The sequence below is a fragment of the Bufo bufo genome, chromosome 3 (genome assembly GCF_905171765.1).
Source record: "Bufo bufo chromosome 3, aBufBuf1.1, whole genome shotgun sequence".
Classification (NCBI taxonomy): Eukaryota; Metazoa; Chordata; class Amphibia; order Anura; family Bufonidae; genus Bufo; species Bufo bufo.
The window spans coordinates 456,154,876-456,173,543 of record NC_053391.1 but is presented as its reverse complement, the minus strand read 5'-3'; the positions used below and the strand labels follow the sequence as shown (position 1 = coordinate 456,173,543).

The 18,668-nt window shown below is 44.6% G+C and overlaps 1 protein-coding gene across 1 annotated transcript in view; it reads left to right on the top strand.

Annotated features, from left to right (window-relative positions):
* Positions 1 to 3,544: 3,544 nt before the first annotated feature.
* The window catches only part of TUBGCP5 (tubulin gamma complex associated protein 5), a 78,973-nt gene continuing 63,849 nt past the window's right edge, over positions 3,545 to 18,668 (top strand). Inside the window, exon 1 of the mRNA XM_040425143.1 lies at positions 3,545 to 3,723. Coding sequence (XP_040281077.1) covers positions 3,590 to 3,723 — 134 coding nt within the window. The 5' untranslated portion in view covers positions 3,545 to 3,589. The remainder of the gene's footprint in view (positions 3,724 to 18,668) is intronic.

Sequence of the window (18,668 nt, the reverse complement as noted above, 5' to 3'; positions counted from 1 at the left end):
CGAATGATTTTTTGGACATGCAGTGTATTTACTGTGCTTTTTTCTTTGTATAGCCCACTGCTGCTGATTTTATATTTTATATTGTGTATTATTGTTTTTATATGAAATTAATAAAGAATATATATTTTGATTAATTGTATGCTGTGCACTGGTAATTTTGGTGTGTAGAATCTACTGAGCTGTGTAGAATCTACTGAGCTGGGCTCATTTTTTGCGGGACAATCTATAGTTTTTATTGATACCATTTTGGAGTGTGTGTGACTTTTTGATCAAATTTTATAACTTTTTTGGGGTAAGGGAAGCTATGAAAAAATGGCCATTCACCGTATTTGAAAAATATTTTTATATTTTAATAGTATGGGTGTTTTTGGTCGTGGTGAAATTTTTTTTATTTATTTATTTTTTATTATACGGAAAGTATGATTTAAATTTAGTTTTTTTTAATACTTTTTACGTTTTTTTTTTTTACTTTTTTTTATTTTGAAGCTCGTATTTGAGCTTACGAAATCCAATGTTTTTTCAAAATCTGAACAATCATGGATTTTTTAGATTCGTTAATTGTTCAGAATTGCTTATTTCTTCTGTTGGCCTGCCACCTGCTGGCCAAAATAAGAAGTGCAGCTTAAATGCCCTGGGTCTCTCTTTCTGGGTTTTCACCCTTTAGATGCCGTGATCTCACTTGATCACGGCATCTAAAGGCTTAAATGACCGCGATCAGCATTATTGCCGGCCATGGCGCCCGCTGCACGAGCGAGTGGGCGCCATGTTTGTACTTCGCTCCAGCGCAGTATATATACAGCGCTGGTAGCAAAGGGGTTAATTCCTTCCTTCTTTTCTTCATTTGGTTTGTAGTTTGGCCTTCATTTTAATATAATGTCTTGTGAAAATCAGCTCCCGATTCCTGAGCATTCCCGAGAAAAAAAAGACTGTTATTTGTTATGCAAATGAGGGTATAAGTGCACCGAGGGGCGGCGCCCAGTCTCTCTTTCTACCTCAGATCCTCAGCTTTCTGTTGCTGGCTTCACTTCAGCGCACTAAACCTTGGCACTCAAGTACTTTGAGAGTCTTAAAAGGGGGTGTAGTGATGGGGGTGGTTTACCATGCAAAACGGGACGAGGCCTGGAAAAATGGGTGCAGCTATGAAAGAAAAAAGTTCACACATGCTTTCCAAAGGCCAAAACGTAATCATCTGTCAGCAGATTTGTACCTATGAAACTGGCTGATAGACCGGACCAGGCAGTGAAGATGTCATCACTCCTGTCGCTGTCAAAGTGAAGAGGACGTGGCAGTTAGAGAGAGACCTGAATCTCTAGGTGTAACAGTCACGCCCCTATTGCTCCTAGAGGCTAATTTGCATATATTAAAACTTTATTTTTCTCAGCAATGCGGGAACATGGGACCAACACAGAGGCTTTCAGCAGGTCAGACAGTTTCATAGGTACAAATCTTCGGACACATGACCTTTAGGGTCAGTAGATCCATGATTGGACTGGGATTTTCTGCCATAATACAGAAACAAAAATGTGTCTATATAATGCTTATGTGAAAGCGCCGTTATGTAGATGAAGCATACCTCACCATACACACACTTATTTTCCTATTCCAGTGACCCTGCTCCATGAGTTTGCTCATAGTCATAGATCAGTGCTGCCACAGGGGGTACACCATTATAGACAAACATGACTTGTGCATGTACAGTAATGTGCACACGTGTAAATACTATTGGGGTCATTTATCAAACTGGTGTAAAGTAGAACTGGCTTAGTTGCCCATAGCAACCAATCCAATTCCACCTTTCATTTTCTAAAGGAGTTGTCAAAATTGAAAGGTGGAATCTGATTGGTTGCTATGGGCAACTAAGCCAGTTCTACTTTACACCAGTTTGATAAATGACCCCATATGTGCATAAGTTTAGTTTGTATGTTCCACTATTTTGCACAGAGGTTAGTGACTAGTATAGTTACTGCTAGAGATCTGATGGATAATATAGCTACATTGACCTCTTTCTTCATTGTAGCCATTTACCTTTTGGCCCTCCAGTGGCAGATGTTAAGGAGGGTTTGCGGATTCCGCCTAAATGAGCAGACAATAAGGCCTGGATGGCTATATGGCAACGACATTCCATGTAATGAATTTCAATGGTGTGACTATGGGACATGCTGCAATGTGACAGTCACAGAAAATCCATCCGAGTCAGATTTTTTTGTGTCTGTTGCATCACGGTCGGAACATCTGGCATGTCCTATAGTGACATCATTCAAATACAATATATCAAATGTCGTCTGACTTTCTTGTCGCGTGACACATGTCACTATGCAGCCATACCACTTTGTGTCACGTGACACATATAGCTGTGTAGCCGGACCCTAAGGGTCCATTCACATGGCCGCAAAATGGGTCCGCATCCGTTCCGCAATTTTGCGGAACAGGTGCAGACCCATTCATTTTCAATGGTGCCGCAATGTGCTGTCCGCATCCGCATTTGCGGATCCGCTCTTCCGTTCTGCAAAAAATGAGAACATGTCCTATTCTTATCCGCAATTGCGGACAAGAAAAGGCATTTTCTATGAGAGTATCGGCGATGTGCGGTCCACAAAATGCGGAACGCACATTGCCAGTGTCTGTGTTTTGCGGATCTGCAATCCGAACGTGTGAATGGACCCTAAGGGTCCTTTCACACTAGCGTTAGAAGAATCCAGCAGGCAGTTTCATTGCCGGAACTGCCTGCCGGATACGTATGCAAACGGTAATATTTTTTTTCCGGATCCGTTGGACTTATGCATTGAAATACCGGATCTGTCTATCCGGTATCATCCGGAATAACGGATCCGGTATTACATTTTTTCAAAGCTAGAAAGAACTGCGCATGCGCAGACCGCAAAACCGGATCCGGCGATGCGGCAATTTACGGAACACTTGGTACTGGATCCGGCATTAATAAATTTCAATGCAAGCGCGGTAGTGTTCTGGGATTTTGTCCGGAAACAATAACGCAGCATGCTGCGGTATTTTGTCTGTTCAAATACCGTACAAGGGACGGAACGGAAGACATCCTGATGCATACTGAACGGATTGTTTTCCATTCAGAATGCATGGGGACAAAACTGATGCCTTTTTTTCCGGTATTCAGACCCTTAACCGGATTTCAATACCGGAAAAGAATAACGCTAGCGTGAAAGTACCCTAAGTTATGTGCCGAATCCGGCGCTTCATCTAGCAGAACAGGAACACGGTGATGGGAAGGTGGGCTATTACAAATAGGAGAACTGTCTCTGCCTGAAAACTCTCAAAACTGTAGCAGAATATTACATATAATGATTGCGGACTCTTTTTTTTTATTTATTAGGAACGCGCTACACATTTCTCTCCAGCAGATGGCGACAAAGTAGTTTATTTTTCAGCTCAGTAGTGTCACCGTTTTTTGACCAATCACAGAAGCCTCTTCCTGTTGCTCCACCCCTCACGCAAACGTGCTGTTCCCTACCGACTATTGGCTGCTGTCTTACGTAGTGAAGAACGGTGATTGGTTCGGCGCTGTCGAATCCGTGGTCAGGTGACGGTTGCTGGGCTGCCTGCTAATGTATGGGACATGGCGCACTGGACCCGCTTTGAAAGAGAGCAGGAGAAAGATGTCCAGCGGCTGATCTCCAGTGTGAGCGGCCTGTGCGATGAGAGCGAGAAGAACTACCAGCTTGCGCTGCAGTACGCCTGGTCCAACTTCAGGTCTGTGCCTGAGCTGCTGGGCTGTCGGACTACAAGTCCCAGCAGCAGTTACTTCCTGATTATCATGCTGGGGGAGGCTTCAGTGTTTATTAAATGAGGTGTCTCCAGCTTTCTGATAGCACTTGTGTTATTCAGTACCATTAATATCTCTGCTTGCTGTCAGTAAAGGGCTGTGCTATTGCTTCTTATAGAAAAATATAGATACCTGACGGACCAGTTAAAGGGATTATCCGCGATCTCGTGCGGCTGCCACTTCCGCGATCAGGCACTGTGCATTGGGCATGTGTTCCTAGCCCAGACTTAGTGCCTGCAGGACATACATGTGAATCTCTCATCACAGCGCTAGCGAGAGATTGCGGGTTCTAACGCCAGGCTAGGATCACGCGCCCAGTGTACGGTCTTAAATGTTGCAACTCAGCCCATGCCCCATTTCCCACAATGCCCAAGGCTAGATGCAGATAATTTCTGTAAAGCTACAGGATATGCACCAAATTGTGCACTTTTTGTTGCAGTTTAAAGGCTATGTACACCTTTTTTGGGGGGGGGGGGGCATTCTTTTTATTAGAGCATTGTACTCATTTTGAGCTAAAGGTAAAAGTTTTTTTCAATTGGTCTTTATTAAAAACATGGAGCCCTTTTCTCTTTACAGTACTGAGATGCTCTGCTAGCAGGATCTGTATTTTCTCTGTACTCCGTCAGATAGGGAGCTGACTGGCTCCCTATCCCTGCTCTCTTTATTAACCCTCATCATAGCTTAATCCTTATTTTACTGATAAGAATGTGGCTTAAAAAAAGCTATGACTCTCAGACAAGGGAGACACTAAAACATCTTTTTATTTTTGTTTCAAAAATGCTATTATTGTGTAAAAAAATTTATAAAAAAGTATACATATTATGTATTGCCACGTCCGTAATGATCTGCTATATAAAAATGTCACATGACCTAACCCCTCAGGTGAACGCTGTAAAAAGATCTAAATAAAAACTGTGCTAAAACAACCATTTTTTGCCTCACAAAAAACGTAATATAGAGCAATTAAAAATCGTATGTACCCCAAATAGTACCAATAATACTGGCACCTTATCCCCTAGTTTCCAAAATGAGGTCACTTTTTGGGAATTTCTACTGTAAGGGTGCATCAGGGGGGCTTCAAAGGGACATCTAAAAACCAGTTTAGCAAAATCTGCCTTCCAAAAACCATAAGGCGCTCCTTTTCTTCTGTGCCCTGCCGTGTTCCCTTACATCAGTTTACGACCACATGTGTGTTTCTGTAAACCGCAGAATCGGGGTAATAAATATGGAGTTTTGTTTGGCTGTTAACCCTCGATGTGTTAAAGAAAAAAATGGATTAAAATGGAAAATCTGCCAAAAAAGTGATATTTAGAAATGTCATCTCCATTTTCCTTTAATTCTTGTGGAACACCTAAACATAGTAACATAGTACATAAGGCTGAAAAAAGACATTTGTCCATCCAGTTCGACCTGTTATCCTGCAAGTTGATCCAGAGGAAGGCAAAAAAAACAAACCCTGTGAGGTAGAAGCCAATTTTCCTCACTTAAGGGGGAAAAATTCCTTCCCGACTCCAATCAGGCAATCAGAATAACTCCCTGGATCAACGACCCCTCTCTAGTAGCTATAGCCTGTAATATTCTTACACTCCAGAAATACATCCAGGCCCCTCTTGAATTCCTTTATTGTACTCACTATCACCACCTCCTCAGGCAGAGAGTTCCATAGTCTCACTGCTCTTACCGTAAAGAATGCTCTTCTATGTTTGTGTACAAACCTTCTTTCCTCCAGACGCAGAGGATGTCCCCTCGTCACAGTCACAGTCCTGGGGATAAATAGATGATGGGATAGATCTCTGTACTGACCCCTGATATATTTATACATAGTAATTAGATCTCCCCTCAGTCGTCTTTTTTCTAAAGTGAATAACCCTAATTTTTTTTTTTTGTAATATAATCTTTATTAACTTTTATCAATTTACATTCCAAAAGCATGTTACAGAATTATGAAAAATTGACAAGTTTTGACATAAAGATACAATATATCCGTCTCATACTGACCAATTCTTTGTATGAAAAAAAAACCTGACCCCTAGCTTTTCACATTAATTATTGATCCCTTGATCAAAATTCTGATCTTTACTAGTCCCCAACTGAAAATAACCCCTCCTTCCCCCCCCCAAACTTTTTTTTTCCTCCAGTATACCAGGTCCCGACTTAATTGATGTATTAATCGGACAGTAATCTCCCTAATGTCCCCGCCACTTTTCGTTTCAAATACCACTCCGAGGATAGAAATGGTGCCATCAAGCTCTTCAACTCCAGATCTGAATACACTATTATCATAAAATCCTCCCATCTTTTGAAAAAATGGTCAATACGGTTACCCCTAACAGAGTTCGCCTCTATTCTCTCCATATCAAAGCATTTTTTGACATGTTCTAATACCTCATTCATTGAAGGTACCTGGGGTTTAAGCCAGCTATTCAGTAAACACCTTTTAGCCGCCAGAATGATGATATGCACGATTGGTCGTATGTGTTTGTTCTCTGGAGGAGCATGAAACAAAATACACTCAGGAGTATCAGGGATGGCGACACCAAGGTGTCTTTTAATTTGTGTTAACCCTAATTTTGATAATCTTTCAGGGTACTGTAGTTGCCCCATTCCAGTTATTACTTTAGTTGCCCTCCTCTGGACCCTCTCCAGCTCTGCTATGTCTGCCTTGTTCACAGGAGCCCAGAACTGTACACAGTACTCAATGTGTGGTCTGACTAGCGATTTGTAAAGTGGTAGGACTATGTTCTCATCACAGGCATCTATGCCCCTTTTGATGCAACCCATTATCTTATTGGCCTTGGCAGCAGCTGCCTGACACTGGTTTTTGCAGCTTAGTTTGCTGTTTATTAAAATTCCTAGATCCTTTTCCATGTCAGTGTTAGGGTCCATTCACACGTCCGTTGTTTCTTTCCTGATCTGTTCCGTTTTTTGCGGAACAGATCTGGACCCATTCATTTTCAATGGGTCCTGAAAAAAAATCAGACATTGAGCTGTCTGTTTTTTTTCAGGACCCATTGAAAATGAATGGGTCCAGATCTGTTCCGCAAAAAACGGAACAGATCAGGAAAGAAACAACGGACGTGTGAATGGACCCTAACCGAGTGTTTTACCATTTAGTATGTATGGGTGACTTGCATTATTCCTTCCCATGTGCATAACTTTACATTTGTCAGTGTTAAACCTCATCTGCCACTTATCTGCCCAAGCCTCCAGTCTATCCAGATCCCTCTGTAGTAGTATACTGTCCTCTTCAGTGTAAATTACTTTACACAGTTTAGTGTCATCTGCGAAAATTGATATTTTACTATGCAAGCCTTCTACAAGATCATTAATAAATATATTGAAGAGAATAGGGCCCAATACTGACCCCTGAGGTACTCCACTAGGGACAGTGACCCAATCTGAGTATGTACCGTTAATAACCACCCTCTGTTTTCTATCACTCAGCCAGTTACTTACCCACTTACAGACGTTTTCTCCCAGTCCGAGCATTCTCATTTTATATACTAACCTTTTATGTGGTACAATGTCAAATGCTTTGGAGAAGTCCAGATATACGACATCCATTGATTCGCCGCTGTCAAGTCTAGAACTTACCTCCTCATAGAAACTGATTAAATTAGTTTGTTATGACCGATCACTCATGAAGCCATGCTGATATGGTGTTATTTGCTTATTTCCGTTAAGATGCTCTAAGATAGCATCTCTTAGAAAACCTTCAAACAGTTTACCCACAACAGATGTTAAACTTACAGGTCTATAGTTTCCAGGCTCTGTTTTTGGACCCTTTTTGAATATTAGCACCACATTTGCTATGCGCCAATCCTGTGGAACACTCCGTCAGTATAGAGTTTCTAAAAGCAGTTTTAAGTAACTTGAGGGGTGTAGTTTCTACAATGGGGTCATTTATGGGGGTATCCACTATGTAAGCCCCACAAAGTGATTTCAGACCTGAACTGGTCCTTTAAAAAGTGGGTTTTGGAAATTTACTTAAAATTTTTAAGAATTGCTTCTAAAATTCTAAGCCTTCTAACGTCCTAAAAAAATAAAATGACATTTTCAAAATTTTGCAAACATAAAGTAGACATATGGGAAATGTTAAAGGGACACTGACAGGCCCAATAAGCATATTTAGCTATATATATGACTGCACAGGTCTTTTAAAGTGTATTAAAAGCATATAAGTATACCCCCTGTCCACCTTATAAATAAAGTAAACTGATGTTTTATAACCTGGTAGAATCGTCTTTCTGCCCAAGGGGCGGCGTTTCATCTCCACTTCTGCCCAGCCAGCCGCCCCCAACCGCCGTTTTGAAGCGCCGCCCAGCTCATCAATATTCACTTCGCTGGGCGGCTTCTGCTGTCCCCGACTGCTCTGAAGAGTGCCCGGCGCAGGCGCAGAACGCAGAGGCTGAAGCGGCCTCTAAGAAGCAGAGTGGATGCAGGCGCGATGTGATCCCGGCCAGTGAGGGTGCCGGGCGCATGCGCTGAAGATGAAATGTCCGATGCCCATAGCTTTCTACTGGGCATGCGCCGGATCTTGTAAAGTCGATGACAGCAGAAGCTGCCCAGCGAAGTGAATATTGATGAGCTGGGCGGCGCTTCAAAACAGCGGTTGGGGGCAGCTGGCTGGGCGCAAGTGAAGCTGAAACGCCGCCCCTTGGGCAGAAAGACGATTCTACCAGGTTATAAAACATCAGTTTGCTGTATTTATAAGGTGGACAGGGGGTATACTTATATGATTTTAATACACTTTAGAAGACCTGTGCATGCATATATAGCTAAATATGCTTATTGGGCCTGTCAGTGTCCCTTTAAGTAATAAATATTTTGAGGCATCACTTTCTTTTTTAAAAGCAGAGAAATAGAAATTTTTTAAATTGAGAATTTTTCTTAATTTTTCTTAATTTTGGGATTATTTTATAAATAACAGTGAAATATTATTGGCTCAAATTTACCACTGTCATAAAGTACAATGTGTCACGAGAAAACAATCTCAGAATGGCTTGGATAAGTAAAAGCGTTCCAAAGTTATTACCACAAAAGTGAGATATGTCAGATTTGCAAAATTAGGCCTGGTCAGGAAGGGGGAAATGGCCCAGATGTGAAGTAGTTAAAGGGAGTCTGTCACCACATTTGGGCATATTAGACTGATCAACTAGCGTATATGTGCCACCCAGAACTTAAAAACGGTACCTTTGCTGTATGTAACGGAGTTTTCTTTTAGCCGAAAATGAACTTTTAACATTATGTAAATGAGCCCTCTCAAGTGCCCAGGGCGGCGTCTCAATCCTCCGAGCCCCAGGCAGCACCTCCTCAACGGCTCATAACCCCGCCCTCCGTGTGCCTCTGCCCGCCCGTTTACTCTCCTCCTCTCTCCTTTTCCACTGCAGCTGCGCGGTCAAATTCGTAGCGGGCGCATGCGCAATGCGATGCCCGCTCCTGGCAGGGCATCGCAATACCTACTGCGCATGCGCCCGCTACGAATTTGACCGCGCAGCTGCAGTGGAAAAGGAGAGAGGAGGAGAGTAAACGGGCGGGCAGAGGCACACGGAGGGCGGGGTTATGAGCCGTTGAGGAGGTGCTGCCTGGGGCTCGGAGGATTGAGACGCCGCCCTGGCCACTTGAGAGGGCTCATTTACATAATGTTAAAAGTTCATTTTCGTCTAAAAGAAAACTCCGTTACATACAGCAAAGGTACCGTTTTTATGTTCTGGGTGGCACATATAACGCTATTTGATCAGTCTAATATGCCCAAATGTGGTGACAGACTCCCTTTAAAGGGCTTCTGTCACCCCACAAAAGTCATTTTTTTTTTTTTTTGGATAGTTACATTCCTTATAGCGCGATATAGGAGAATATAATCTTGTCACTTACTTTCATGCGGCCGTTTCTTTAGAAAACGAAGTTTTATAATATGTAAATCCGGTCTCTACCAGCAAGTAGGGCGTCTACTTGCTGGTAGGGATCGACCGATTATCGGTTTGGCCGATATTATCGGCCGATATTGAGGATTTTGACCGTTATCGGTATCGGCATCTATTTTGCCGATATACCGATAACATATTGGGAACACAGAACGCGCTGCTCTCAGCGCTCTCTGTGTTCCCTCCGCAGCACAGGGGAGAAGGAAGCAGTGTCTCCTCCCCCTGTGCTGCTGCTGCCGCTGCCGCCAATGAGAGGAGAGAACATAGAGGAGGGGCGGGGCTGTGGCCGCTGCGCCACCAATGAAGATAAGCCTTTCATTCATTCATATGCAGGAGGCGGGAGCTGGCTGCAGAATCACATAGCCGGCTCCCAACCTCTATGACAAGTAGCTGCGGTCCGCGGTAGTTAACTCCTCAGGTGCCGCGGATCGCAGCTACCGCTCATAGAGGTCGGGAGCCGGCTATGTGATTCTGCAGCCAGCTCCCGCCTCCTGTATATGAATGATTGAGAGACTTATCTTCATTGGTGGCGCAGTGCGCCCCCCCCCCCCCAAGCCCCCCAGTATTAATCATTGGTGGCGCAGTGCGCCCCCATCCCAATCCCGGCCAATAGTAAAAACATTGGTGGCGCAGTGTGCCCCCCCCCCCCACCCAGTATTACTCATTGGTGGCAGTGGCCACAGTATCCCCTCTCCCGTGCTCCTCCGATCGGAACCCCAGCAGTGTAAGCCTGGAGCTCCGATCGGTTACCATGGCAGCCAGGACGCTATTGAAGCCCTGGCTGCCATGGTAAGCTCCATGCTGCTGTGTGCACAAAGCACAGAGCAGCAGGGACAGTGTGAGATCCTATTCACCCTGATAGAGATCTATCAGGGTGAATGGGACAAGGGTTCTAGTCCCTAAGGGGGCTAAAAGTTAGTAAAAAAAACCCACAAAAAATATTAAGTATAAATGAAAAAGATTTATAAAAAAAAAAAAAAAATACACATTAACAATAAACCAAAAAAATACACATTAACAATAAACATATTCATTTTCAGCAGATTTGTGTTGGAATTTTTTTTTTCTCAAAAATGAAAATTCCCAGAATATCGGTATAAATTATCGGCTATCGGCCTGAAAGTTCACAAATTATCGGTATCGGCCCTAAAAAATCAATATCGGTCGATCCCTACTTGCTGGTAGCCACAGCAGAAAACCGCCCCCTCGCCGTGTTGATTGACAGGGCCAGCCGTGATCTCCTCCTCCGGCCGGCCCTGTCAGTATTTGAAAAATCGCGCGCCTCTGTTCATTCGGCGCAGGCGCTCTGAGATGAGGAGGCTCGTCTCCTCAGAACTCCCTCAGTGCGCATGCGCCGATGACATCACCGAAAGAGAAGACGTCATCGGCGCAGGCGCACTGAGGGAGTTCTGAGGAGACGAGCCTCCTCATCTCAGAGCGCCTGCGCCGAATGAACAGAGGCGCGCGATTTTTCAAATACTGACAGGGCCGGCCGGAGGAGGAGATCACGGCTGGCCCTGTCAATCAACACGGCGAGGGGGCGGTTTTCTGCTGCGGCTACTAGCAAGTAGACGCCCTACTTGCTGGTAGAGACCGGATTTACATATTATAAAACTTCGTTTTCTAAAGAAATGGCCGCATGAAAGTAAGTGACAAGATTATATTCTCCTATATCGCGCTATAAGGAATGTAACTATCCAAAAAAAAAAAAGAAGACTTTTGTGGGGTGACAGAAGCCCTTTAACCACCTCCGGACTGCCTAACGCAGATTCGCGTTCCGGCGGTGGCAGCGCTGCGCACAATCACGCATATACGCGTCATCTCGCGAGACGCGAGATTTCGCTCAAAGCCGGCCCGCGCATGCGCATCGCGGGCCGGCAAAATTAAAAGAACAAGTTCGTCACCAGCCTGCCAGCAACGATCATTGGCTGGCAGGCTGGCGATTTTCAAAAAATCCAATCACAAGTCATATAACAGATCATATTAGTAAATATGATCTGTTATATGGCTTGTCTGCTCCTCTGCTGGTCCTTTTCGTCGGTTGGATCCAGCAGAGGAGCAGACTGAACTGTAAGTACACCAAACACTACACCTTAGCCCCAGATCACCCCCCTGCACCCCAATTAACCCTTTGATCACCCCTTTGATCGCCCCTGTCAATCACTATTGAAAGGAAAAAAAAGTGATCAGTGTAAACTGTCACTTTTTTTTTTCCACTAGTATTGGCTGTTAGGTTTTAGGGATAGTTTAGGCCCCTTGGTTAGGTAGTTTAGCGTCAGTTAGCGCCCACCCCACCGCAGTCACTTATTCGCTGTTTAGCGTATCGCTAATCAGCATTTGTACTTTTATAGTATCTGTAAGTGATCAAAACTGATCACGGTCAGATCTATAATAGTATTAGTGTCACCTTAGCTCGCCCTCCACCCAAAACGCAGTGTTTGCCCGACCAGGCCTGATCGGTCGCCCACACGTGCGTTCACCCACGCCCGCCCCACCGCAGTGACAAAAAATATATATTTTTTGATCACTGCACATTCATTTTACACGCACTGCGGCGATAAAAAAATCAGTTTTGATATTTTTTTATCAACCGCAGCGGCCTCCGGTACTTCGCTAGCCTCCCCTTTGTAAGACAGGCTTGCTTTTTTTCTTGGGTAGTCTCAGGGAATACCCCTAAATTTAGTAGTCCAAAATGTCAAACAGGGGGTATTCTTCTGAAGAGGCCTACAGGATTCTGACCCAGTCGGATGAGGAGTGGGAACCCTCATCTGACGAATCTAGCGGGTCAGAATATGAACCTGTAGAAAGCAGTGGCTCTCTGACCCAAAGTTCGGACGAGGAGGTTGAGGTCCCTGGCAGCACCAGGCGTACCCGGCCCCGTGTCGCTAGACCACAGGTTATGCAGGATCCGCTTCAAGAGCAGCAGAGTGGGGCTGTCGCTGCCGGATCACGTGGTGAGGCATACACCAGCAGCGCAGCCCTCCCTGGACCTAGTACCAGCACTGCCGTACAACATGGTGACGTGGCGAGCACCAGAAGGGCAGTTGAAGCTGGTACGGTGGCACGTGCAGTAGTTACCCCGTCGCAGCCACCGCACAGACAGGCCCGTAGAGCCCCTAGAATCCCTGAGGTGCTGGCAAACCCTGATTGGCAGTCACCAACTTCAGCCGCACCATTAGTTCCCCCTTTCACCGCCCAGTCTGGAGTTCGGGTTGAGACGGCTCAAATCGGTTCGGCCCTGGGATTTTTTGAGCTGTTCTTGACTGCGGAGCTCTTGGACTTAGTCGTGGCAGAGACAAATCGGTATGCCACACAATTTATATCCGCCAACCCGGGAAGCTTTTATGCCCAGCCTTTCCGGTGGAAACCAGTCCAAGTTTCCGAACTTAAAATTTTTTTGGGCCTTCTCCTCAACATGGGCCTGACAAAAAAGCATGAATTGCGGTCATATTGGTCCACGAACCCGATTCATCACATGCCCATGTTCTCTGCTGCTATGTCCAGGGCACGATTTGAGGCCATCCTCCGTTTCCTGCATTTTAGCGACAACACCACCTCCCGTCCCAGAGGCCACCCAGCTTTTGACCGGCTCCACAAAATTCGGCCCCTCATAGACCATTTCAACCAGAAATTTGCAGATTTGTATACCCCCGAGCAAAACATCTGCGTAGACGAGTCCCTAATACATTTTACCGGGCGCCTTGGCTTCAAACAATACATCCCAAGCAAGCGTGCCCGGTATGGGGTCAAATTGTATAAGCTCTGTGAAAGGGCCACAGGCTATACCCACAAATTTCGGATCTATGAGGGAAAAGATCAGACCCTGGAGCCGGTCGGTTGCCCTGACTACCTGGGGAGCAGTGGGAAGACAGTCTGGGACTTGGTGTCACCCTTATTCGGCAAGGGGTACCATCTTTATGTGGACAATTTTTACACAAGTGTGGCCCTCTTTAGGCATTTGTTTCTAGAACGGATTTGCGCCTGTGGCACCGCGCGAACTAGTCGCGTGGGCTTCCCCCAACGGCTTGTAACCACCCGTCTTGCAAGGGGGGAGAGGGCTGCCTTGTGTAACGAAGAACTGCTCGCGGTGAAATGGAGAGACAAGCGTGACGTTTACATGCTCTCCTCCATTCACGCAGACACGACAATCCAAATTGAGCGAGCAACCCGTGTCATTGAAAAGCCCCTCTGTGTCCACGACTATAATGCGCTCATGGGAGGGGTGGACTTCAATGACCAGATGTTGTCTCCGTATTTAGTTTCCCGCAGAACCAGACGCTGGTATAAGAAGGTGTCTGTATATTTAATTCAATTGGCGCTGTATAATAGTTTTGTTCTCTACAGTAAGGCTGGGAGAACAGGATCCTTCCTCAAATTCCAGGAAGAGATCATCGAGAACCTCCTTTACCCAGGAGGTTCCGTGGCCCCATCCACCAGTGTAGTTAGCCGTCTACACGAGCGACATTTCCCCAGTGTCGTTCCTGGTACCTCAACCCAACCGTCACCCCGAAAAAGATGTCGTGTCTGTAGCAGGAGTGGAATAAGGCGTGACACCCGCTATTTCTGTCCTGACTGTCCTGACCACCCTGCCCTATGCTTTGGTGAGTGTTTCCGGAAGTACCACACACAGGTACACCTAGCATAGGGATTGCATCTCACAGGACAGGCACACAGGGCTATTAGGGCCCTTTTACTCACAGCTGCTGCAAACCTCTCCTTTCACCTGGGATAAAGTGCATAACGTACTTTGACACATCTTTGGGCGATTTGCGCTTTGCACATTGTCCCATGGGGAAGGAGAGGTTTGTTCTATAAAGGTAAAAAAAAACTAAACAAAAAAAAAATTACCGGTAAGTAAAAAAGTTTAAAAAAAGTTAATATGTTCTGTTCTAAAGTTAATAAAGTTATTGCGTTGCGGCCTGGTTTTTTCTTTTTTGTTTTGTTTTTTTTACCTTTCAGGTGGACCAACTGATCGACTAGCTGCAGCACTGATGTGCATTCGGACAGAAGCATTGCGCTGCTGTCAGATTACACGCAAGTCGGTGTATGCGGCGCTGCAAGACGAGATTTCTCCTCTGCAGCTGAGGAGGTGGCGGTGTTCATATACTTTGGCAAACACTTTGTATATATAAAAAAAAAATCCCGGCAATGATTTATTCATCCACATCGATTGATGTGAATGGAGAAATCGGGTTTGCCAGGGCATACGAGCTAAGTGGGTATGGGTGTTGGGCGGAGCTCCTATGTCCTGGCAGACGCCTTTCCCCTCCTTTTTCTTTTTTTGGCAGAGATTTTTTCATCCACATTGATCGATGCGAATGAAGAAATCTGTGGCGTTCATTTTTTTCTTTCAGCCCAGAGGCTGAACGGAAAAAAAAAATCTCATTACCTGTATGCTCAATATAAGGAGAATAGCAGAAACTCCTAATGCTGGGCATACATGTAATGATTGTGGAGACCCTCAAATGCCAGGGCAGTACAAACACCCCACAAATAACACCATTTTGGAAAGAAGACACCCCAAGGTATTCGCTGAGGGGCATATTGAGTCCATGAAAGATTGAAATTTTTGTCCTAAGTTAGCGGAAAGGGAGACTTTGTGAGAACAAAATCAAAAAAATCAATTTCCGCTAACTTGTGCCAAAATTTTTTTTTTCTATGAACTCGCCATGCCCCTCATTGAATACCTTGGGGTGTCTTCTTTCCAAAATGGGGTCACATGTGGGGTATTTATACTGCCCTGGCATTTTAGGGGCCCCAAAGTGTGAGAAGAAGTCTGGTATCCAAATGTCTAAAAATGCCCTCCTAAAAGGAATTTGGGCACCTAGGCTGCAAAAAAGTGTCACACATCTGGTATCTCTGTATTCAGGAGAAGTTGAGGAATGTGTTTTGGGGTGTCTTTTTACATATACCCATGCTGGGTGAGATAAATATCTTGGTCAAATGCCAACTTTGTATAAAAAAATGGGAAAAGTTGTCTTTTGCCAAGATATTTCTCTCACCCAGCATGGGTATATGTAAAATGACACCACAAAACACATTCCCCAACTTCTCCTGAATACGGCGATACCACATGTGTGACACTTTTTTGCAGCCTAGGTGGGCAAAGGGGCCCACATTCCAAAGAGCACCTTTCGGATTTCACAGGTCATTTACCTACTTACCACACATTAGGGCCCCTGGAAAATGCCAGGGCAGTATAACTACCCCACAAGTGACCCCATTTTGGAAAGAAGACACCCCACGGTATTCCGTGAGGGGCATGGCAAGTTCCTAGAATTTTTTATTTTTTGTCACAAGTTAGTGGAAAATGATGATTTTTTTATATTTTTTTTTTTTTTTTTTTCATACAAAGTCTCATATTCCACTAACTTGTGACAAAAAATAAAAACTTCCATGAACTCACTATGCCCATCAGCGAATACCTTGGGGTCTCTTCTTTCCAAAATGGGGTCACTTGTGGGGTAGTTATACTGCCCTGGCATTCTAGGGGCCCAAATGTGTGGTAAGGAGTTTGAAATCAAATTCTGTAAAAAATGACGAGTGAAATCCGAAAGGTGCTCTTTGGAATATGGGCCCCTTTGCCCACCTAGGCTGCAAAAAAGTGTCACACATCTGGTATCTCCGTACTCAGGAGAAGTTGGGGAATGTGTTTTGGGGTGTCATTTTACATATACCCATGCTGGGTGAGAGAAATATCTTGGCAAAAGACAACTTTTCCCATTTTTTTATACAAAGTTGGCATTTGACCAAGATATTTATCTCACCCAGCATGGGTATATGTAAAAAGACACCCCAAAACACATTCCTCAACTTCTCCTGAATACAGAGATACCAGATGTGTGACACTTTTTTGCAGCCTAGGTGGGCAAAGGGGCCCATATTCCAAAGAGCACCTTTTCGGATTTCACAGGTCATTTTTTACAGAATTTGATTTCAAACTCCTTACCACACATTTGGGCCCCTAGAATGCCAGGGCAGTATAACTACCCCACAAGTGACCCCATTTTGGAAAGAAGAGACCCCAAGGTATTTCGTGATGGGCATAGTGAGTTCATAGAACTTTTTATTTTTTGTCACAAGTTAGTGGAATATGAGACTTTGAAATAAAAAAAATAAAAAAAATAAAAATCATCATTTTCCGCTAACTTGTGACAAACTTGAGCTCACTATGCCCATCAGCGAATACCTTAGGGTGTGTACTTTCCGAAATGGGGTCATTTGTGGGGTGTTTGTACTGTCTGGCCATTGTAGAACCTCAGGAAACATGACAGGTGCTCAGAAAGTCAGAGCTGCTTCAAAAAGCGGAAATTCACATTTTTGTACCATAGTTTGTAAACGCTATAACTTTTACCCAAACCATTTTTTTTTTACCCAAACATTTTTTTTTTATCAAAGACATGTAGAACAATAAATTTAGAGCAAAATTTATATATGGATCTCGTTTTTTTTGCTAAATTTTACAACTGAAAGTGAAAAATGTCATTTTTTTGCAAAAAAATCGTTAAATTTCGATTAATAACAAAAAAAGTAAAAATGTCAGCAGCAATGAAATACCACCAAATGAAAGCTCTATTAGTGAGAAGAAAAGGAGGTAAAATTCATTTGGGTGGTAAGTTGCATGACCGAGCAATAAACGGTGAAAGTAGTGTAGGTCAGAAGTGTAAAAAGTGGCCTGGTCTTTCAGGGTGTTTAAGCACTGGGGGCTGAGGTGGTTAAAATGTATTTTCACAAATGCCAGAAATCTAGCTAGCAAAATGGGGGATCTGCAGGCTATGGTAGTAGAAGAACACATAGATGTACGCTAGTTGGTGTGGCTGAGACATTGTTGGACTCTTCACATGACTGGGCTGTTAATATTGAGGGTTTTACACTATTTAGGAAAGACCGGGTCAATAGAAAAGGTGGTGGTGTGTGCCTGTATGTGAGGAGTGATCTGAAGACTAGTGTGAAAGAGGCAATTGTGCGTGAGGATGGTGAGAATGTGGAAACCTTATGGGTGGAAGTTCAAAGGGATATAAACACTGAAAAAATAATACTTGGTGTAATCTATAGACCCCCTAACATCACAGAAGAGATAGAAAAGCAACTGTATAACCAAATAGAGCGGGCGGCACAGGCTGGTACAGTGGTCATAATGGGAGATTTTAAAGGGTTTCTATCACTTGGTATGACATAATTAGCTGTCAGACACTAGCGATCCGCTAGTGTCTGCTCTGGCCAACCATCCTACTATAATCACTTGTGGGGCAGCGGTTTTGCTAAAAAACTAACTTTTATAAATATGCTAATGAGCCTCTAGGTGCTATGTGGGCGTCATTAGCACCTAGAGGCTCCGTCTACCTTCATACACAGCCGCCGCCCAGCGCGTCCCTCCAGCCCGCCCATGTCCTCCTCCGTGTGACGCAGCGGACGAGTTCTCGCGCATGCGCCGTGCGCGGCTGTATTCGGCGCATTTGAGATCTCAGCTCGGAGCGGTCAGACATTCAATGCGCATGCGCCGAATACAGCCGCGCATGCGCATTGAATGTCTGACCGCTCCGAGCTGAGATCTCAAATGCGCCGAATACAGCCGTGCACGGCGCATGCGCGAGAACTCGTCCGCTGCGTCACACGGAGGAGGACATGGGCGGGCTGGAGGGACGCGCTGGGCGGCGGCTGTGTATGAAGGTAGACGGAGCCTCTAGGTGCTAATGACGCCCACATAGCACCTAGAGGCTCATTAGCATATTTATAAAAGTTAGTTTTTTAGCAAAACCGCTGCCCCACAAGTGATTATAGTAGGATGGTTGGCCAGAGCAGACACTAGCAGATCGCTAGTGTCTGACAGCTAATTATGTCATACCAAGTGATAGAAACCCTTTAACTTCCCAGACATTGCGGTTGAGGCAGAATCATGACCCCAGTCAAAAGGGAGAAAATTCCTCAACTTGCTGCAGAACCACTTT